Source organism: Clavelina lepadiformis, chromosome 3, assembly GCF_947623445.1.
Source record: "Clavelina lepadiformis chromosome 3, kaClaLepa1.1, whole genome shotgun sequence".
NCBI classification, from domain to species: domain Eukaryota; kingdom Metazoa; phylum Chordata; class Ascidiacea; order Aplousobranchia; family Clavelinidae; genus Clavelina; species Clavelina lepadiformis.
In genome coordinates, this window is record NC_135242.1 from 1529174 (window position 1) to 1552108 (window position 22935).

Below are 22935 nucleotides of genomic sequence, written 5' to 3' on the forward strand. Positions count from 1 at the left end.
GCTGTCTTAAATCTGTTTTGTCTTGGGCAGCGACAACTCCTGATCTAGCCAGAACTGATACTGCAGCAGCAGCAGAGAACTCATACTGGAGAGCGTAATTATCAATGCCAGGAATGTCAAAAGTCATTTACTAAAAGCAGCAGCTTAAAAACTCATATGAGAATCCACACTGGAGAGCGTCCTTATCAATGCCAGGTGTGTCACAAGTCATTTACCCAAAGCAACAGTTTAAAACATCATATGAGAATCCACACTGGAGAGTGACCTTATCAATGTCAGGTGTGTCACAAGCAATGTTCCCTCTAAGCTGCGCGCGTGCGCAAATGCGCACTGCTGACACGGTCTCCGCGCACAGAAAATCTGTGCTGCGCACAAGAAAAAAATCCAACCTGAATTGAAAATAAAATAAACGCATAATAGTGGCCACAGTGCGCACGTGGCACGTCTGATGTTGCTCACAGCTGTCCAAGGGACCGCTCAGGGAGTTAGTGTGTTTGCTCAGACTCGTGAAAAATTAGAGGGAACATTGGTCACAAGTCTTTCACCGATGACCGCAATTTAAAACGTCATGTGAGAATCCACACTGGTGAACGACCTTATCAATGCCAGGTGTGTGAACATTTCTTTTCCCAAAAGAGCAATTTGAGAACTCCTGAAAATATTCACGAAGCCATTCACACTGGAGAGCGACCTTGACAATGTTTGTTTTTTTTTGGTCAAAAGTCATTTACATTGAAACGATAACTATTAACACTTACTAATTTTCCCATAGTAATTATTTCAAAAATCATGTGAGAATCTACATCGGAGTGCATAATTACCAATGCCAGTTGTGTGAAATGTCATTTACTCAAAGCTTCAATTTGAAAACTCATATGATAACTCACAATGAAGAGCAACCTTATCAATGCCAGGCGTTTCACATGTCATTATCAAGAAGCACCAATTTGCAAGATCATGCGACTTCCTATTATAACACCATCAAACCATGGAGTGTCATCCAGATAATATGCAAGTTGATGTTTTATTGAAAGCAATCAGTGATATGATATCACAAGAATTTAAATCAATGCGATTGGATATGCAGATGTAAGAAACAAAGGAAACTGAAACCATGAACATTGCAATGTCCCACCGAAGAAACATCACTACCATTAGTGTCAGATCACAAGTATGTGCACTGTTTATGGTGTGCCAAATTTGGGTTAGTTTAGGTCAAACTGGTGTGTAATGTTATTTAAGATGATTTCGTGTGGTTTACATGTTGAAACTATGCAGAAGTCTTTATAAACATTTTTTCAAAACAACAGGGAATCTTTTGTTTTTTGTTTTTGTATGTGACAGTCACTGCTGTTCTTTACTTTGTAGTAAATGTAGAGAATTTTATTTAGATTTACTATTTTTATTCCAACAGTTTTGGTTACATATTATCAGTTTTCCTCTATCAAGAAAATCATCAAATATTTTAAGTTGTACTGTAACTGTAATAATAGTTAATTGTCATTTCTGTTCTAATTAACTGATGCTAGGGGCGGCGGCGGCTAAATTATATCTTGTATATATAACTTTTGTAATAACGTCTTTGTTTTTAAAGATTGTTTCATGGATGTTTCTAATTTTCATTTAGGATTTAAACGGTGTACAGTAATACCAGCACCTGGCGTGTGTGGGCTGCCAGACATGAGTGTATGTATTTGTTATTGCTGCTATGATGTCATTCGTTCTTCTGACTTATATTTATCTCTTATACTTTTTGTCTTGGGATTAGACAAAGGTTTTTCCTGATTACAAATTCAAATTCCGATTAGTTGCAAAGTGTCCAATGCATGATTTCTAAATTTGACAATTTTGATGTTTTATCGCTGTTTTTTTCTAAGCCAAGTTGTGTTTTGACCTTGTGGCAATCAACATGCCGTTATGGGTTTTTCTTTTTATGTGATGTGTTGTTATGTTTTTTGAATTTAATGCACAAAATTTGTAAATGATCATAATTCAAGTTAACTCTTGTCTTTTTGTATGTACAGGTGGATGCAGAAATGAATTATATTTTATAATTATAATGTTATAATAATTAATAATTATAATGTTTTGTTTGAAAATAGAGACAATGTTTGCCATAATCGACAATTCAATGAAATCGCTGTGTCTGACTTGGTGAACAATGCACCCATCTCAATCAACTGCATTTTCTGTGGAAAAATAAAAATGTGAATCGTGTCTGATTTTGCGTTAAATCAACCTATCCACAGCTCCTAAGTGAAGAACAGGAGATTGCAATGATCATGACCATTCGGTATCTAACTGTCTATAGTTCAGCGCTTCATACCAACGGGTCAGTAAGCATGCCAAAATGTTTCTAACAAAATGTGGCAATTGTTAAGTAGGATTTGTAGGCTATTGTAAACACATTTTTTGATAATAGGTTATTTTAATTGGACTTGTCTGTAATATTTGACTAAAAACTATATCAGGAGTGGTGTATGTAGAAAGTTATTTTTGAGGATTTGCATAAAATCATGTAATGACAAATTACGATAAATGCAGTTTCAATAAAAACAAGCCTTTGAAGAGAAAACTATGGAGCAGCATGCACATGTGATGAAACTTACAAATTTTGATAAACTTTTCCCATCACTTGAATGCTTTTGATTTGTTTAGCTGACGGTGCAAGCATTAGATCAACTAGAGTTCAGCTATGTAGCCCTCCAATGATAGCTTTGTGGGTAGTGAATCTAGACACGAGATTAGCGATAAAACTATCCAAAATCGGGATAAGTATTCCAATTTGCTAATAATTATAATTGCTTAAAACTTAAGAAGAGCTGAACTGACACAGCATTTCAGTAGACCTAATTGTTAATTCATAATTGTGACATAACTTTTTTGTTCTTGTTCTCTTTCTGAAGATCTTTCTGATATCATTAAAATGTATCAATACATCATGCATGAAAATTAAGTAAGTTTCATTCATTTAAACAGGAGTTCTCTTAAGCTTTAGCTTGCTTTGTCAGATTTAAAACGTAGGCAAAAATATTTTCGAAATAAATACTCAAGTGTCCATAAGGTAATGTCAAAATCCATAGCGACGTAATAGATAAATAAAGAAAATTATCCACGTAACCAAACTGCTCGTCAAAATTGATGCAATTTGACAGTGGATATGACATGAAGGATAGGTATTCAGAAATTATAGAATATAATTATAAAAAAATCTAAATATTAGATATATTCTAAATTTTATTAAATCAAACATATGATTTGGTCCAGACAAGAGGCTGGGAAATTTGAAAGAATAGTTTGGGAGTTTGAGATTGGTAAGTTTAACCAAACCCCAGTGCAGAAATCTAAATTAGTAAGCACCAAAAAACATTTGTCCGCAAAATGTTGGGCCACAAATTGAAAAATGTTGGAAGCACTGCTTTAGATGATCCCGGGCACACTTTTGCCCCAAACAGAAATTTCCATTAATAAGTGATTTCAAATGATATTAGAAAATCCATTTTCAAATACTTGGAGAAGACAACAAGACAAGTATTATTTTGTAATCAAATACGTTTGCATGATACAAAAGAATTGCTCATACTATCACCTTGAGCAAATTTTTCATTATGTTGTTTTAAATGTTTTGACTGTTGTGTGCCGCATCACAACAAGGTGAAATAGAATGCATCAATGCAACCACCTAAAATATTTCAATCACATCAATGGTCATTGATCAGTAGTTTTCAACTTCACATCAAACAGATTTTAACAATTAATTCGGATATAACTTTCCTAAATATGTTGCTCTAAGAATTTTAAATGATTTGAGCACTGTTTATGGTGTGTTATGTCATTTAGTATTATTAAGTATGTTTTGCATCTTGAAACTACGCAGAAGTCTTTACAAACCTATTCTTTCAAAACAACATGGAATCTTTTTCGTTTTTGTTTTTGTATGTGACAGTCACTGCTGCTTTTCACTTTGTAGTAAAGTTTGAAGTTAGAGTCCTAAAAATTGTTGTAGTTGTTTGTCGAGTAGTTTACTTGATGCTATGCAAGTTGTGTTTGCGATAAAATTGGAGCATGGCAGTGTGGTTGCCTCCACCCTGTTGTAACAATCGTCGATTGACATTGCCATCCTGTATCCTTTTAATTCCGCGTCTATCATTACTTGTATCATTCTTGTTTTTTACACCAACCAATTTCTTTAGGAAGTAGCATGTAATTAGTTTCCTACGTTATTAACGTGAATTATGGAACGTGACCTTGGTACAATGCAAGTTGATGCTGCATTGAAAAATAACAGTCACGTTAATGCCATTTTACAAGAATTTAAATCAATGCGACAAGACATGAAGATGGAATTTGCAAAAGTGCAAAAAAACATGGACAATATGGCTTCAAAGATTCTTGCAGAAACAAAGAAAGTTGAAACAATAAACAACGCAAGACCAATTGAAGAAACATCGCCACCATTGGATATAGAACCTGCTAATGGCATTTGTATTGAGGAAGTTTATTCTGAGGAGGCACCAGTCCTTCCTCTTATTGAAACTGTCAAAGAAGAATCTTTGCTATTGGAAGAATTTCAAATTTCACAAACTGAATCTGATAACCCAAGTATATCCATATTAAACAAATTTCCTCCTCTCTCAAAGATGGATTAATGCCGCAATTAAAGCTGTTGAGCCACAAAGCTGTATTGAAATATTTCAAATAAATAATGTAGCGATTCTGTGGAAATATTCCTTGATGAGTCTGCCGAAATTAGTAAAGTCAGTACATGCTCGATGATCATATGTCTGGTCAAAGTGACAAAGAAAAACAATTTTTGTGTAATTTTTGTGATAAATCATTCCAACACAAAACAAACTTGATCTCGATTGGATGAGCGACCTTATCAATGCCAGTTGTGTCACAAATCATTTACCGAACTAAACCCGCTCCAGTGTCATATAAGAACTCACACGGAAAAGCAACCTTATCCATATCGGGTGTGTGAAATTTCATTAAAGCTAAGCATGTTTTTGACACCTCATATGCGTTGCATTTTGTTCATTTTTTGCTTGAATTCTCAGAAAATATGACAAAGTAATATCTAGAAGCATTGTGTGTGAGGAAATTTTATCGCATCTCGCTGAAGCATTGTTTACATTAAAACCATTGTTTAACCAGGTTGAAAACTCAACCAAGCAAGGCAATTTGAATAGTTATTATTCATCATTAAATTAAACAATGATATCATAAACGAAACTGTTGAAACGGTTGGAATAGGTTTCACTGGTACAAATACATGATATGACGATCTGAAGTGAACGTAAAACGTTTCAATGAAATCAATGGTCATTGATCAGTGATTTTCAACATCACATCAAACCGACTTTAACAATTAATTCGGACATAACTTTTCAAAATGTGTTGCTCTAAGAATTTTGAATGATTTGAGCACTGTTTGTGGTGTGTGCCAGGTGTGTGTGCGTACCACTGTTTATGGTGTGTAATTTCATTTGAAATGATTTCGTGTGTTTTACATGGTGAAACTATCCACAAGTCTTTTGAACCTATTCTTTTAAAACAACAGGGATTTTTTTTGATTTTTGTTTTTGTATGTGATAATCACTGCTGTTCTGTACCGTATTTTACGAACTTTAAGGCGCATTTGTTACCATGTAAAGCCCATTAAATTACGTTGCGCGCATGTTAACGTACGCATGCGCATTATGATTCATACATTAGGCTTATAAGGCGCACGATCAATCTATGAGGAAAAAAAAGCATTTAAAGTGCGCCTTAAGGTCCGTAAAATACGGTAATTTGTAGTAAATTTAGAGTAAATTTATTTAGATTTAATATTTTTATTCAAACAGTTTTGGTTACATTTTATCAATTTTCCGCTATCAAGAAAATCTTCGAACATTTTAAGTTTTTTTTTTGCAAATAGGTTATAATTTTGTATAATAACAATCAGACAATGGAGTGTCATCCAGTTGGTATGCAAGTTGACGTTTTATTAAAAACAATCTGTGATATGATTTCACAAGAATTTAAATCAATGCGACAAGATATGAAGAAGGAATTTGTAAAAATGCAAGAAAGCATGGAAGATGTGGTTTCAACGCTTTTTGCAGAGATAAAAAAAGCTGAAACCATGAACAATGCAATGCCAGTTGAAGAAACATCGCAAACAACAGTTGTAAAATCTGATATCAGCCTTAATATTGAGGATGTTTATTCTGAGAAAGCACCAGTCTTTCCTCTTGTTGAAGTTATCAAAGAAGAACCTTTGCTGTTGGGAGAATATGAGGTTTCACAGCCTGAGATTGATGACCCAAATATATCCATGTTAAATAAATTTCCTCCTCAATCAGATATTGGAGTGAATGCCACAGTCAAAATTGTTAAACCACAAAGCTGTGTTGCAAGAAACTCAGATGAAGAATTCAGCGATTCTGTGGAGATGAATCTCAATAAATCTAATGCAATTAAAAGAACTAATGCTTGCAAAGTTGATGCTCAGTTGCTTGTTAGAAATAACAAAGAAAAGCATTTTTCTTGCAATTTTTGTGAAAGATCATTCAAATGCAAAAGAAACTTGAAAGTTCATCTAAGAACTCACACAGGTGAGCGACCTTATCAATGCCAGGTTTGTCCAAAGTCATTTCCTGTAAATGGCAGTTTGCAAACTCATATGAGAATCCACACTGGAGAGCGACCTTATCAATGCCAGGTGTGTCACAGGTCATTCACCCAAAGCAACAGATTAAAAACTCATATAAGAACTCACACTGGAGAGCGACCTTATCAATGCGATGTGTGCCACAAGACATTTTCCGAAAGCTGCATTTTAAAACTTCATATGAGAACTCACACTGGAGAGCGACCTTTTCAATGCGATGTGTGCCACAAGTCATTCACCCAAAGCAGCCATTTAAAATATCATATGAGAACTCACACTGGAGAGCGACCTTATCAATGCAATATTTGCCACAAGTCATTTACCCAAAGCACCAAATTGAAAGTTCATAGAAGAACCCACACTGGAGAGCAACCTTATAAATGTGATGTTTGCGACAAGTCATTTTCCACTAGCAGCAATTGGAAAACTCATATGAGAACTCATACTGAAGAGCGACTTTATCAATGCCAGGAATGTGAAAACTCATTTACTAAAAGCAGCAGCTTAAAAACTCATATGAGAATCCACACTGGAGAGCGTCCTTATCAATGCCGGGTGTGCCACAAGTCATTTACCCAAAGCAACAGTTTAAAACATCATATGAGAATCCACACTGGAGAGTGACCTTATCAATGCCAGGTGTGTCACAAGTCTTTCACCGATGACCGCAATTTAAAACGTCATGTGAGAATCCACACTGGTGAACGACCTTATCAATGCCAGGTGTGTGAACATTTTTTTTCCCAAAAGAGCAATTTGAGAACTCCTGAAAATATTCACAAAGCCATCCACACTGGAGAGCGACCTTGACAATGTTTGTTTTTTTTTGGTCAAAAGTCATTTACATTGAAACGATAACTATTAACACTTACTAATTTTCCCATTGTAATTATTTCAAAAATCATGTGAGAATCCACATCGGAGTGCATAATTATCAATGCCAGGTGTGTGAAATGTCATTTACTCAAAGCTTCAATTTGAAAACTCATATGATAACTCACATTGAAGAGCAACCTTATCAATGCCAGGCATGTCACATGTCATTATCCAGAAGCACCAATTTGCAAGATCATGAGACTTCCTATTATAACACCATCAAACCATGGAGTGTCATCCAGATAATATGCAAGCTGATGTTTTATTGAAAGCAATCAGTGATATGATATCACAAGAATTCAAACCAATGCGATTCGATATGCAGGTGGAAGAAACAAAGGAAACTGAAACCATGAACATTGCAATGTCCCACCGAAGAAACATCACTACCATTAGTGTCAGATCACAAGTATGTGTTTTCCCAAGACTACCATTACCGTTATGCGTTGCATTTTGTTTGTCTTTTCCCTTGAATTCTTTAGCAATATGATAAAGTAATGTCTAGAAGCATTGTTTGTGAGGAAATTTTATCGCATCTTGCTGAGGCATTGTTTACATTAGAACGATTGCATTGTTTAACCAGGTTGAAAACTCAACCAAGCAAGGCAATTTGAAACGTAATTAATCATCATTAAATTAAACAATGATATCATAAACGAAATTGTTGAAACGGTTCGAACAGTTTTCACTAGTACAAGTACTATGATATGACGATCTGAAGTGAACCTAAAACGTTTTAATCAAATCAATGGTCATTGATCAGTGATTTTCAACATAACATCAAACCGACTTAACAATTAATTCGGATATAACTTTCGTAAATGTGTTGCTCTAATATTTTTAAGTGATTTGAGCACTGTTTATGTTGTGTGCCAATTGTGGGTTAGTTTAGGTCAAACTGGTGTGTAATGTCATTTAAGATGATTTCGTGTGGTTTACATGTTGAAACTATGCAGAAGTCTTTATAAACGTTTTTTCAAAACAACAGGGAATCTTTTGTTTTTCGTTTTTGTATGTGACAATTACTGTTGTTCTGTACTTTGTAGTAAATTTAGAGAATATTATTTAGATTTACTATTTTTATTCCAACAGTTTTGGTTACATATTATCAGTTTTCCTCTATCAAGAAAATCATCAAATATTGTAAGTTGTACTGTAACTGTAATAATAGTTATTTGTCATTTCTGTTCTAATTAACTGGTGCTAGGGGTGGCGGCGGCTAAATTATATCTTGTATATATAGCATTTGTAATAACATCTTTGTTTTTAAAGATTGCTTCATGGATGTTTTTAATCTTCATTTAGGATTTAAACGTTGTACAGTAATACCAGCACCTGGCGTGTGTGCGCTGCCAGACATGAGTGTATGTATTTGTTATTGCTGCAATGATGTCATTTGTTCTTCTGACTTATATTTATCTCTTATACTTTTTGTCTTGGGATTAGACAAAGGTTTTTCCTGATTACAAATTCGAATTCCGATTAGTTGCAAAGTTTCGAAGGCATGATTTCTAAATTTGACAATTTTGATGTTTTATTGCTGTTTTTTGTGTGCCAAGTTGTGTTTTGACCTTGTGGCAATCAACATGCCGTTATGGGTTTTTCTTTTTATGTGATGTGTTGTTATGTTTTTTGAATTCCATGCACAAAATTTGTAAAAGATCATAATTCAAGTTAACCCTTGTCTTTTTGTATGTGCAGGTGGATGCAGAAATGAATTAGATTTAATGAGTGTTTAGCTTGAAAACAGAGACAATGTTTGCCATAATCAGCAATTCAATGAAATTGCTGTGTTTGACTTGGTGAACAATGCACCCATCTCAATCAACTGCATTTGCTGTGGAAAAATAAAAATGTGAATCGTGTCTGAGTTTGCGTTAAATCAACCTATCCACAGCTCCTAAGTGAAGAACAAGGAGATTTCAATGATCATGACCATTCGGTATCTAACTGTCTGTAGATCAGTGCTTCATACCAATGGGTCAGTAAGCATGCCAAAATTTTTTGAAGTAGGGTAATTCTGGATTTGTAGGCTATTGTAAACACATTTTTTGATAATAATTGGTTATTTTAATTGGACTTGTCTGTAATATTTGACTAAAAACTATATCAGGAGTGGTGTATGTAGAAATTTATTTTTGAGGATTTGCATAAAATCATGTAATGACAGATTACGATTTTTGGAGTTTCAATAAAAAACGAGCTTTTGAAGAGAAAACTATAGAGCAGCATGCACATGTGATAAAACTTACAAATTTAAATATTCCAAGTTAAATTGTTACAAATTCATGCTCAAACTCCTGTTCGGCGATTAACCTGTTAATAATCTCTTCTGGACAAAGTACACTATTTTTGTAGATGTTTAACATAGCAGGTTTGTTCATTCAGGTTCACCACTCGTATTGCGCAAATATGTTTTAGTTAGCGAAGTGTAGAAAAAGAACGTTCACTTGTACATGTGGTCACCGAAAGAGTTAAAAAATTCTAAGCAATGAATATGTAGCCAGTTGCATCGCTTGGTTTTTCTGTTTCGCTAAACCGACTAAATTTTCTGAACCATACTTTTAATTCAGCAATTAAGTCTTCCAAAAATTTAGTTAAGTCGTTTTGATAAACTTTTTGCATCACTTGAATGCTTTCGATTTGTTTGGCTGACAGCGCAAGCATTAGATCAACTAGAGTTCAGCTATGTAGCCCACCAATGATAAGATTTGTGGGCAGTGAATCTAGACACGAGATTAGCGATAAAACTGTCCAAAATCGGTTAAAGTATTCCAATATGCTAATAATTATAACTGCTTAAAACTTAAGAAGAGCTGAACTGACACAGCATTTCAGTAGACATAATTGTTAATTCATAATTGTGACATAACTTTGTTGTTCTTGTTCTCTTTCTGGAGATTTTTGTGATATCATTAAAATGTATCAATACATCATGCATGAAAATTAAGTAAGTTTCATTCATTTAAACAGGATTTTTCGTAAGCTTTAGCTTGCTTTGTCAGATTTAAAATGTAGGCAAAAATATTTTCGAAATAAATACTCAAGTGTCCATAAGGTAATGTCAAAATCCATAGCGACGTAATAGATAAATAAAGAAAATCATTCGCATAACCAAACTGCTCGAATCGGTACAATTTGACAGAGGATATAACATGGAGGACAGGTATTCAGAAGTAATAGAATATAATTATAATAAAATCTAAATAATAGATATCAATCTAATCTAAATAGCAAAATCTAATTAAATTAAACATATAATTTGGTTCGGGCAGGAGGCTGGAAATTTTGAGAGAGGAGTTTGGGAAGTTTAGCCAAACCCCAGTGCATTCATTTAAATTAGAGAGAACCAAAAAACAGTTGTCAGCAAAATGTTGGGCCACAAATTGACTCCGTTGCATGTGTCATCTCTGATTTTTTACTTTAAGTCAGCACAACGTTCATAAAGTACAAATTTTTATATTTCAAAATATAGTCATAATTAGTAGTTAGAAGCAATTTCATTTCCATTTCAAAATCCGAATAGAGCTATTCACTTGAATCGTTGTAGTTCACCGCCCTCAGCGTCGCTGTTCCAGGACAATCATTCCGTTCGCAACGAAAATAATTATTCTCTCCACGGCTCCGCTGGTGTCTATAATGAAATCCATTGAGGGCGAGCTTCGACTTTCCACGGATAGAGGGAACGAAGCTGAAGTCATCCATTGTTATTAGTCGTCAAGTTGGAGTAACACAACTAATCTGTTATTCTGAGATGCTCTGCTTTCTACTTATACTAATGTAGTTTCCGTTGCTTTTTATACAAATGCAACGGAAACCATGTTTTCTATTGAGTTGGTGTGATGTTGTGCAAAATGCAACAGATAACATGATTTCCGTTGCATTTATGTAAAGGGCCTATTGCGTCGGTGCGATGTTGTGCAAAATGCAACAGATAACATGATTTCCGTTGCATTTATGTAAAGGGCCTTTTGCGTCGGTGCGATGTTGTGCAAAATGCAACAGATAAGACAAGATCAGAGCAACGGAAACCATGTTTTCTAGTGCGTTGGTGTGATGTTGTGATAACATGGTTTCTGTTGTACTTGTGTGAAGAGCATCGGTATCGGACCATGTTATCGGTTGCATTTATATCGTATGTGCCATTCAATTCTCAACCATTACAGTAGTTTGATCAGTACTCACCAATGTGTCACTCAAATGAACTGTCACTCAGTTGAGCATGAATTATTTGTCAGTCAAATGAACGTTAAAAGAATGTGTCACTCAAATGAGCTGTCACTCAAATGAAATGTCACTCAACTGATCAACTACCCCCCATTTCATATATTATGATGTTTTTTTTAAAACTTTTAAGAAAAACTATAAAGTTTATGATACTTGACCTGGTTCACAATTTTTGGGAGCACGTAGGTCCAATGTTAATTTTACAATTAATGTTTATGTGTGGAGGAAGCATTAGTTAAATGTTTTATTTAATTAAGAGACAATTGCTGTCATGAGTTAAGCAAAGACATTTTTTTTGTAATTAACTGAATTACATTTGAAAAAATAACTTTGAAATAGATTACTGTCATCATGTGTAGGGATTCAAATGGTTATTTCCTGTTATTTGTGTTCCTCTTAAAACACATCATACACTGCAAGTATTTTTACTTTTTTCAATTCATTTTTTTGGTTTTGACATCTTATTATTCAAATTAATATGTTATTTTTATTAAAACTTTTTACCTTTCACATTTTCAGCCATTATTTGTATAGTTTTATAATAGTTTTATTGTATCACAATCAAACCATGGAGTGTCATCCAGATAAAATGCATGTTGATTTTTTATTGAAATCAATCAGTGATCTTATTTTACAAGAATTCAAAGCAATGCGACAAGATATGAAGATAGAATTTGCACAATTGCAAGTAAACATGGAAGATATGGTTTCAAAGATTCTGGCAGAAACAAAGAAAGCTGAAATCATAAACAATCCAATACCGATTAAAAAAACGTCACAAGCATTAGATGTAGCATCTGATATCGGCATTTGTATTAAAGAAGTTTGTTCTCAGAATGCATCAGTTTTTCCTCTTGTTGAAGCTGTCAAAGAAGAACCCTTGTTGTTGCAGCATTGGGAGGTTTCTGAAAAGGATGATCCAAGTATGTCCATATCAAATAAGTTTTCTCATCAATCGGAGGTTGAAGTAAATGCCGTAGTTAAAACTGTTGAACCCCAAACCTGTATTGAAGAAGATCATTCTGAAAAGGCATTAGTTTATCCTCAATTTGATGTTATTGAAGAGGAACCTTTGTTGTTGCAAAAATATGAGGTTTTACAGGCTGAGATTGATGACCCAAATATATCCATGCTAAATAAATTTCTTCCTCAATCAGATGTAGCAGTAAATTCCACAATCAAAATTGTTAACCAACAAAGCTGTGTTGCAAGAAATTCAGATAAAGAATGCAGCGATTCTATGCAGATGTTTCTCAATAAATCTACTGCAATGGAAATAATCAATGCTTGCAAAGATGATGCTCAGTTGCTTGTTGGAAATAACGAAGAAAAGCATTTTTCTTGCAATTTTTGTGATAGATCATTTAAATGCAAAAGAAACTTGAAAGTTCATTTAAGAACTCACACAGGTGAGCGACCTTATCAATGCGATGTGTGCGACAAGTCATTTACCACTTGCAACCATTTGAAAAATCATATGAGAACTCACACTGCAGAGCGACCTTATCAATGCAATTTGTGCCGTAAGTCATTTTCCGAAAGCAACAGTTTGAAAGTTCATATAAGAACTCACACTGGAGAGAGACCTTATCAATGCCAAATTTGTCTCAAGTCATTTATTCAGAATGGAAGTTTGCAAGCTCATATGAGAACTCACACTGGAGAGCGACCTTATAAATGTGATGTGTGCCAGAAGTCATTTTTTATTGGCAGCAGTTTAAAATATCATATGAGAATACACACTGGAGAGCGACCTTATCAATGCGAGGTGTGCCACAAGTCGTTTTCCGTTAGCAGCATTTTGAAAAATCATAAGAGAACTCACACAGGTGAGCGACCTTATCAATGCCAGTTTGGCACAAGTCATTTTCCGTTAGCAGAAGTTTGAAAACTCATATGAGAATCCACACTGGAGAGCGACCTTATCAATGCCAGGTTTGTCACAAGTCATTTACCCAAAGCAACACTTTGAAAGCTCATATGAGAATCCACATAGGAGATTGACCTTATTATTGCCAAGTGTGTCAAAATTTCTTTTCGCAAAAGACCAATTTGTAAATTCATGGAACTATTCACGTTGGAAAGAGACCTTGACAATGTTTTTTTTTGTTTTGTCACAAATCGTTTACGTTGATTCAATAATTATTAACACATATTAAAACTCAGATTGGGGCACTGTAAATATTTTGTAAAGGTGTTTGGACAAAAACTTAGCCTTAAAAAACATTTACAAACCATTCATCCAAATGCTGCATCCATTTGTTTGTGCTTTATTTGTCCACTTTTATATGTTTTATCTGCAACTTTCTATTTTTACATGTTTTATCGGTAACTTTCTATAGTTTGTGAAATATAAAATTGCATTATATTGGTTGTTTTTGGCAAAAAACATTTTATAATTTTAAAATTTTCAGTTTTCCAATTGTGATTAAGTTAAAAGATGTGTATCAATTTAATTGTGAAGGAAAACTACTTAATGAAAAAATGGTGAAAATTTGGTTCGAGTGTTTTCATATATTCGTTTGTTGGGTATTTATTTGTTAGTTTAGAATTGGTGTCCCCATTTTGTATATTATGATGTTTTTGTTGATGAACTATTAAGAAAAACTATAAAGTTCAAGATACAGGATCTGGGCCTCAATTTTCTGATCATTGTCCTTGTAAATTTTTTTATAAGTAAGGATAATTGTCTTCAGTGGTTGCTTGGCTAGACTAGTTGTAAAATTGCATCAGTTTATGCTTTCACTTGCATTTAAATGATTCCATTTGTAGTCATTTTACACATACCCAGTTACCCACCCTACCTTATAAATTTAGAACAAATGCACAGTGCAAATTCCCCAAAAAAAACTTTCTTCATAAGAGCACTCTACATTTGTTAATGTTTTAACTGCGTTTTGGATGGTTTTTGTGTTTTTTAATGTAGTTTATAAATAATTTATCAATGTCAATCAGCCAATGTCATTCACACCATCAACTGGCACTGTCTTACCATTGCCATTGTGACTTGTTGCTGAATTGTTAAATCATCACATACTTTGATAAAACAAACATGGGTTAAGGTACCAAATCACGTTGTTATTTTTGTTAAAACCGCGCTCATTTTTCGATTCTTTTTCTATAAATTTTAATCCAAAGTTTCATTCATTTGTTAGCTGATAATTATTTTGGCAAACACTAATTTCTCTCCAAGTAATTAATTTTTTTCTAGAAATTGTTTTTAAAGTGAAGCTTTTTTCTGCTATCGCTATTTCCAAATGAATAGACATACTGTGCATGGAAATTTGTTGTGCTTGGCCCTGCGCAGATGTGAATTCTGTGAAAAAGTGTTTTGGCTTTAGTATAATAATACTTTGTTTACTAATTGTTTTTCATGTTTTAAAGACCCAAGGACATGCAATTTTGATTGCATTTTTACCACATTTGTGTGTAATTACTTATTACGCCACACACAGGTTTTGCTAATAAGTCTCTTAATTTAATTACTACAGTACAAATAGTCGCAGTCTTCACATCACTTTTATTTTTTTATGATGAAAGTGTTCAATGTTTGCCTTTTATAGCCTAGTGGACAGAGAGTTTACATTTGTCAATAGTTACATTTTATTTTATAATAGTCTAGTGGAGCTATTATAATAGCCTAGAGTTTACATTTGTCATGTTTTGTATTATTATGTCCCTTTGTGTGTTATTGTTGTCTTATTGATTGAGTTTTGCTGTTGTGTTTATTTCAGCTTCAATTGAAAATATTTATGTTGAGTTTATATAAACACAGAAAGAATGAAAACTGACCTGATCCAGAATCAGGTTGATGGAAATGGTGCAACAATGACAATCCGACACTTGTTCTTGCAAGAAATAAAATCAGTCAGGATGAATGTGGAGAAAGAATTTGTAAAATTGGAAGAAAGAATTGAAGAATTGATTTTAAAGCATTTTCTGGAAGAAACTGATAGAGCTGAAGTTATGAGCAACATGTTATCATATGACAGGCATGTGCAACCTTTTTCACTGGAGGGCCAAATACAAAATTTTGAATGACAACGCGGGCCACATGATTTTTTTCAGAAAAAATTAGTATCGTAAAACGACTTTCCTATGCAGTTTATGTAGTTAAAAAATAGATTTAATGCAGTCCACAACACACTTGTGCGACAATTTATTGAAAAACTGTGGCAAGTATGAAGATGGCTAGTATGTGAAATCTGAAACATTTCCTAAACATGTAGCTGAGAATTTGTCTGAAAACTTTGAAAACAACTTCTACACTTCTCTGAGTCGTAGTGGTGTATCAGACGTTTCAAGTAATGCTTCTGGAATTGACGATTATTCTGTGAATGATGGGTTTTTGTCAGATCAGGAGTCGAAAAGTTTTGAAAACGCAACAAACAAAGAACCTTGTGCAAGTAGTGCTTTAGAACATTTTCAAGGGCCCATTAATCAAAAAGGTGTAACTAGGATATGTTGCCGTGAAACCGTGACTAAGGTTGGCTGCATAAGCAAGGCACATTTACGAAAACCCTTACATCTGTCATCTAAAACCGCTAGAGGCCAGTATACCTGCGAAATCTGCGGTAAGCAATTTGGAAAAAGGTTCAATCTTAAACTTTGTATTAATCATGACAAATATCTATAGTTTAATGCTTGATTTGTCTGTGAGTCTATGTTGATCTCATCACATTTTTGCATTTTATCATATTTTAAGGTACTCCAGTCACATAGTTGTCATTACTGTTTTCTAAATCCTGATATTTAATTTCTAATTCTCACTTACTGTTTTCTTTACAGGGTGTTTCTAAGTAAGTATGGAATCTTTAATAGCTGGTGTCCAAGTTGATAATGATGTTATAATGAAAGCAATAGGAAACTTGATTTTGCGAGAATTGAAATCGATTAGAAAAGATATAAAGAAGGAAGTTAATAAAATCATAACAAAAGTTTCTGACGATAGGTAGCATTTAGGTATTCCATGTAAAAGGTTGAAAGCCAATGAAATAGTGTCAGCTAAACTAGGCCTACCATCTTTTCATCGCCAAAAAGAGGACAATTTCGCCAGCAAGTACAATGCAAATAGAGTTTTACGTTTAAAGAATTTATCACATGTTTTGGATAATTTAATTATACGCATATGCACAAGTAATGCATTCAGCTTCAAAATCATTATGTCGCTTACTGAAACAAGGATACTTCTGCCGCAGTTCATCAGAAGACACAGTTGTTTGTCTAAAATTTAGACTCTAAATTAATGATTAGACCTCATGCTGTCAATGAAAAGTCATTTGACTTGGCTTAGGCCTCATGCCGAAAAGTCACATAAACTTATAATTCTGTTGAAAATATAAGAAAGAAAGCGCAAAATGCAGAAAAGGAGGACATTTGGGCATTTTTCACTGTCCTCGGAGGACAATTTATTTTTCTTTAGAAAAGAGGACATATGGTAGCCCTAGCTAAACCCAAAATAAATATTTCCTTTTTAATTGTTCACTAGCAGCAACAACAAAAACCCAAGACAAAAGAGATTTAAGCCAGCTTTGTAGGCTTACAATGTTGCAATATAATAAATGAAAAATAATAAAATTAAATAATTTCAAAACATAGACATCAATTATTATCTGTATAAACCTTAGATATCTTATATGTAAGATATATATATCTTACATTATATATAAGGCATTATGGCTTAGCTATCTTATATTATATATAAGATATCTATGGTATAAACATTGTGTTAATATTATGAGCAACATAAATAGCTGATGTCTATGTTAACATGGTAAAACGGCAACAATAACAACAACAAAAGATGATATTAAGGGTGGACTTATGTTCAAATACCTTTTCAAAAATTTGCATATCTTTGAAAGTTTGCTAAGTGAGCAGGCGTCGTAGATAAAAATTACTTGCTCATACCAGCTAACTTTTCCATGTGGGTTATGAGTATCAATGCTTGGGTGCATCTCGTGTAGTGAAAGCGTATGACGAAGGTCAATTTGGCGATTGGATGTCGAAGGTGACCGACAAAAACAAGTTTAAACGCGTTGTGTAATAAATACCACAACGTCTCAAATGCCGTCATTTTCTTTATCTGTATGTGTTACCACCCAGTATTCAATAGCAAAAAAGCAATAAAAATAAAGGTTAACTTACAGTCTAAGCGGCTAACTTTAGATTATCTCCATACATTGAACGTATAAACGAGTTATTGAAAAGTGAAAAAAACGTGTAATTTGTGTCTATATGGTGTAATATAATAATCTAAAAGCTATGGGGTCGTCTCATAGACATCTTGCATATAAAAATACTTCTTACTCTAATGAAGGGTTACCCGATTGCATTATGCTATATGGTACCGATAGACAATTACCTTAGGCAAGCTTATTCATCGATACCGCAAAAATACAAATATTTACAAAAACAGTCAGTGATAGTGCGGTACAAACACATCGGCCTTTCGAAAAACTTCAATAGAATTAGGGCTGCACAGAACTAATCCAAATTACAATTAGCTTAAAGCCTTTGCCTTGCTCTAACCCAGTGGTTCCCAAACTTTTTCAGCTTGTGGCACACTAGAAAAATTAGAAAACGCTCGCGGCACACTTACAAGAGAAGAAATGTTGCTTTAAAAAATTACCCTACTCTATCGATAATGCCATAATTGGTTTCATCGTCACATGTGCTTATTTCTCAGCTATTGAAGCAGCTAGAAAGCTTTTAAGTCGCTTATGCTTGTCTGCATGCCTTATTTTAAATATTTATACAGTTCTTTTCCAAAATTCCAAAAAGATTCGCGGCACACCTGAGAATCTGTGGCGGCACACAGTTTGGGAATCACCGCTCTAACCCAACGCTTTAAGGAGCAAGTGTCATCGCAGATTTGCCTCACTTTTCAGCTGGAGTTGGATACAGTATCTAGGTTTTATATATAAGATATCTGTGCATCACATTTATTCATCGTAAACTTTGGTCGCGTAAAAGGGTAATTACCGTTTTGTTCAAGAATGCTAAACATTGTATAGGACGCACAGGTTAACAAGAAACCAGGTATAGCACAAGCCCCAATCGCAATGATCGATAGGTCTGGCTGTTGGCACTAGAAAGTAGAAACCCTTGTTATTTAATAGAAAAGTTTTGTTTCCATTTTTTTTGTTTTTTGAAAAAATGGTTTGATGAACCCTCAAATTCACTTTTTAAAAGGCGTCAAATGGGCATTGCAGATTGAGACTGCAGAGTCAGGGATGCTAAGTGCGTGTGGAGTTAAAATTTATTGCGCATACAAAGGCCATTGATTCATCTTGTTGTAATTTTCCATCAAAACACGTCCAGTGTAGAACAGAAATGCCCTAAGGCAGTGGTTCTCAACCTTTCATTGTACCCGGCCACCTTACTTACAGTCATTAGAAGTGCGCAATTATGGGCATTTAGTTGTGAAATTACAGAGGAATTAAATAATTCAATCTCTTTATAAGCTAAAAATTGAGTGTTTTTAGGAAATTCTGTCCCAGTCATTTTCATTTAATGCAAAAACATGCACACACTGTTCCATGCACTGGTCTTTTCTCAGAGTAGAAATTTACCGTATCAGTGAATAAAGCCATTGATCCAAGTTGAGGTGGCATCAATGTTGTTTTGTTGTTGTTTTACCATGCTAACATGGACATCAGCTATTTATGTTGCTCATATTGTTAACACATAACGTTTATACAGATAATAATATCTGACGTCTATATTTTGAAATTATTTAATTTTATTATTTTTTCTTGATCATAAGCCTACAAAGCTGGCTTACATCTGTTTTGTCTTGAGCAGCGACAACATTCATTACAATTTAGCCTTATAGCTTATACTGTTTCCTATGTATAAAATCTGTCTGAGAATCTATCATCTGTTTGGCCCATTAAGGAAAAAGGTTGGACACTCCTGATCTAGCCTATACTTGTGGTGTATAGTCTCTTGCTGTTATGATTACAGCGTTTTTTTTGTGCAAAGTAAGCAAGTACAAGAGTAAAAAAATGTGAACGTGTTCGGTTTTAAGAAATTAGCATAACTCGTGTGATCACTGGTATATAAGAGCCGGCTTGTTAAAATATTGGTTAAAAAGACATATTAAATGCCTAATCTTAGCATACTGCTAATACTTGCTGTAAATTTCTTTAAGGAACTTCTTTAAATTAAACCAATGTTAGGTTGCGTACAATCGATATTTTCCATATGTAAGCTCGCAACTTCAACCAATTACATGAAACACATAAATGCCAGCAATTGTCACAGCAAAAACTGTTATTACAATTTTGTTTTAAACTTTTCGAATTTAAATTTTTATATTATTACTCATATTGTAGATAACGTATTATAATGTTAGCTTTTTTGTTAAAAAATTTTAGATTTTTTTTTTTTTTTCAGCAATTACATTTTAAGTTTCTCATAACAATCAAGCCATGGAGTGTGATCCAGGCATAATTCAAGTTGATGTTTTATTGAAAGCAATCAGTGATCTTATTTCACAAGAATTAAAATCATTGCGACAAGAAATGAAAATGGAATTTGCACAATTGCAAGTAAACATTGAAGATATGGTTTTAAAGATTCTTGCAGAAACAAAGAAAACAGAAACCATGAACAATGCGATTCCAATTGAAGAAATATCACAACCATTACATGTAGAATCAGATATCAGCCTTAAGATTGAGGACGTTTATTCCGAGAAGGCACCAGACTTTCCTCTTGTTGAAGCTATCAAAGAAGAACCTTTGCTGTTTGAGGAATATGAGGTTTCACAGCCTGAGATTGATGACCTAAATATATCCATGTTAGATAAAATTCCTTCTCAATCAAATATTGGAGTGAATGCCACAGTTAAAATTGTTAAACCACAAAGCTGTGTTGCAAGAAACTCAGATGAAAAATTCAGCGATTCTGTGAAGATGTTTCTCAATAAATCTACTGCAATTGAAAGAATCAATGCTTGCAAAGTAGATTACTCAGGTGTTTGTTGGAAAAAACAAAGAAAAGCATTTTTGTTGCAACTTTTGTGATAGATCATTGAAATGCAAAAGAAACTTGAAAGTTCATATAAGAACTCACACAGGTGAGCGACCTTATCAATGCCAAGTTTGTCACAAGTCATTTTCCGTCAGCAGCAATTTGAAAACTCATATGAGAACTCACACTGGAGATCAACCTTATCAATGCGATGTGTGCCACAAGTCATTCACCCAAAGCAGCAGTTTGAAAGCTCATTTGAGAACTCACACGGGAGAGCGACCTTATCAATGCGGTGTGTGCCACAAGTCATTTACCTTTAGCAACCAATTGAAAATTCATATGACAACTCACGATGCTGAGCAACCTTATGAATGCAATATGTGCCACAAGTCATTTTCCGCAAGCAGCAGTTTGAAAGTTCATATAAGAACTCACACTGGAGAGCGACTTTATCAATGCCAGGTTTGTCGCAAGTCATTTACCCAAAGCAGCCAATTAAAAACTCATATGAGAATCCACACTGGAGAGCAACCTTATCAATGCCAGGTGTGCCACAAGTCATTTTCCCAAATGAGCAATTTACGGAATCATGAAACTATTCACACTGGAAAGCGACCTTAACAAGGTTTATTTTTTGTCAAAAGTTATTTACAATGAAGCGATTATTGTAAAGTAGGCGTCAAACACCTAATACTCAGATCTCTATGAAATTGTTGGATGTCCTACGTAGAGCTTTAGAAAACATGTTTAGACCAATCAGAATTCAGCATGGAAGATGTTGTTTTCCAGCCTGGGAATAGCCTTAGCAGTTGACGTGCTTCAATGTCCCATGTCGCGTGCAGAATTATGCCAAAATCTGTAAAAAATTTTGAATCATGGTTTTTTATGGCGTTTTTTGAAATGCCAGTTCAAAGCATAGTAAATTGACATGCAAAATTTCAGAGAGCCCCATGGAGGATTTTTCGGGTAATCAGTCTTTTAGTAAATTCACTGTATTAAAATTTATTATTAATATTAATAATATTATTAAAACTCATATTGGGGCAATGTATGTGGTTGTTTGTGGAAAATAGTTTGATTTTTCTGGAAGTTAATTCTGAGAATGCTTCAGTTTTTTCTCTTTTTGAAGCCATCAAAGAAGAACCTTTGCTGTTGCAGCATAGGGAGGTTTCTGAAACTGATCATCCAAGTATGTCCAATTCAAATATGTTTTCTCATCAATCGTAGATTGAAGTAAAAGCCACAGTTAAAGTTGTCGATCCTTGAAGTTGTGTTGAAACAAATTCGGATGAAGAATTCAGCGATTCTGTAGAACTGTTTCTCGATGAACCCAGGGCAAATGCTTGCTCAATGCTTGCAAAGTTGATGCTCAGCTGTTTTTTGGAAATTACTAAGAAAATCATTTTTCTTGCCATTTTTGCAACGCAAGGTTCCACTGAAGAAACATCACAAGTATGTGTTTTCCCAAGACTCCTATTACCGTTATGCATTGCATTTTGTTTGTCTTTTCCCTTGAATTCTTTAGCAGTATGACAAAGTAATGTCTACTAACATTGTGTGTGAGCAAATTTTATCGCATCCCGCTGAGGCATTGTTTATATTAAAACGATTGTTTAACCAAGTTGAAAACTCAACCAAGCAAGGCATTTCGTAACGTTACCAATCATCAATAAATTAAACAATGATATCATAAACGAAACTGTTGAAACGGTTGGAATAGTTTTTACTAGTACAAATATCATGATATGATGATATGAGGTGAACCTAAAATGTTTCAATCAAATCAATGGTCATTGATCAGTGATTTTCAACAACACATCAAACAGACTTAACAATTAATTCGGATATAACTTTCGTAAATGTGTTGCTCTCAGATTTTTAATTGATTTGAGTAATGTTTATGGTGTGCCAAATTTGGGTTAGTTTAGGTCAAACTGGTGTGTAATGTCATTTAAGATGATTTTGTGTGTTTTACATGTTGAAACTAGGCAGAAGTCTTAATAAACATTTTTTCAAAGCAACAGGGAATCTTTTATTTTTCGTTTTTGTATGTGACAGTCACTGCTGTTCTTTACTTTGTAGTAAATGTAGAGAAAATTATTTAGATTTATTATTTTTATTTCAACAGTTTTGGTTACATATTATCAGTTTTCCTCTATCAAGAAAATCCTCAAATATTTTACGTTCTTTTC

The 22935-nt window shown here is 34.0% G+C and overlaps 3 protein-coding genes across 5 annotated transcripts; all 3 read left to right on the top strand.

Annotated features, from left to right (window-relative positions):
* Positions 1-15495, top strand: LOC143449195 (uncharacterized). 3 transcript variants are annotated; one of them, XM_076949295.1, is made up of 4 exons: positions 1-2332; positions 9236-9515; positions 11085-13093; positions 13127-15495. In XM_076949295.1, the coding sequence occupies exons 3-4, from the start codon at positions 12240-12242 to the stop codon at positions 13647-13649; spliced, it is 1377 nt and encodes a 458-aa protein (XP_076805410.1). In that variant the 5' UTR covers positions 1-2332; positions 9236-9515; positions 11085-12239; the 3' UTR covers positions 13650-15495. The 3 variants fall into 3 exon arrangements, with proteins under 3 accessions (XP_076805410.1, XP_076805408.1, XP_076805409.1); XM_076949293.1 differs by having other exon boundaries at positions 11085-15495; XM_076949294.1 differs by lacking the exon at positions 1-2332 and having other exon boundaries at positions 8037-9515; positions 11085-15495.
* Positions 5917-7760, top strand: LOC143449199 (uncharacterized). Its single transcript, XM_076949300.1, has one exon. It carries the CDS (start codon positions 5954-5956, stop codon positions 7280-7282), a length of 1329 nt encoding a protein of 442 aa, XP_076805415.1. The 5' UTR covers positions 5917-5953; the 3' UTR covers positions 7283-7760.
* Positions 15496-20196: 4701 nt separating the features above from the next.
* Positions 20197-22935, top strand: LOC143448579 (uncharacterized). The gene is made up of 2 exons (XM_076948386.1): positions 20197-20676; positions 20735-22935. The coding sequence occupies exons 1-2, from the start codon at positions 20197-20199 to the stop codon at positions 21362-21364; spliced, it is 1110 nt and encodes a 369-aa protein (XP_076804501.1). The 3' UTR covers positions 21365-22935.

Bases quoted from the DNA above. Each gene is read 5' to 3' on its own strand.
- LOC143449199 (XM_076949300.1), top strand. From the start codon at position 5,954: ATGGAGTGTCATCCAGTTGGTATGCAAGTTGACGTTTTATTAAAAACA.
- LOC143449195 (XM_076949293.1), top strand. From the start codon at position 12,240: ATGTTATTTTTATTAAAACTTTTTACCTTTCACATTTTCAGCCATTAT.
- LOC143448579 (XM_076948386.1), top strand. From the start codon at position 20,197: ATGGAGTGTGATCCAGGCATAATTCAAGTTGATGTTTTATTGAAAGCA. The intron at 20,677-20,734 runs GTGAAGATGTTT...CTTGCAAAGTAG, and splicing joins ATGAAAAATTCAGCGATTCT to ATTACTCAGGTGTTTGTTGG.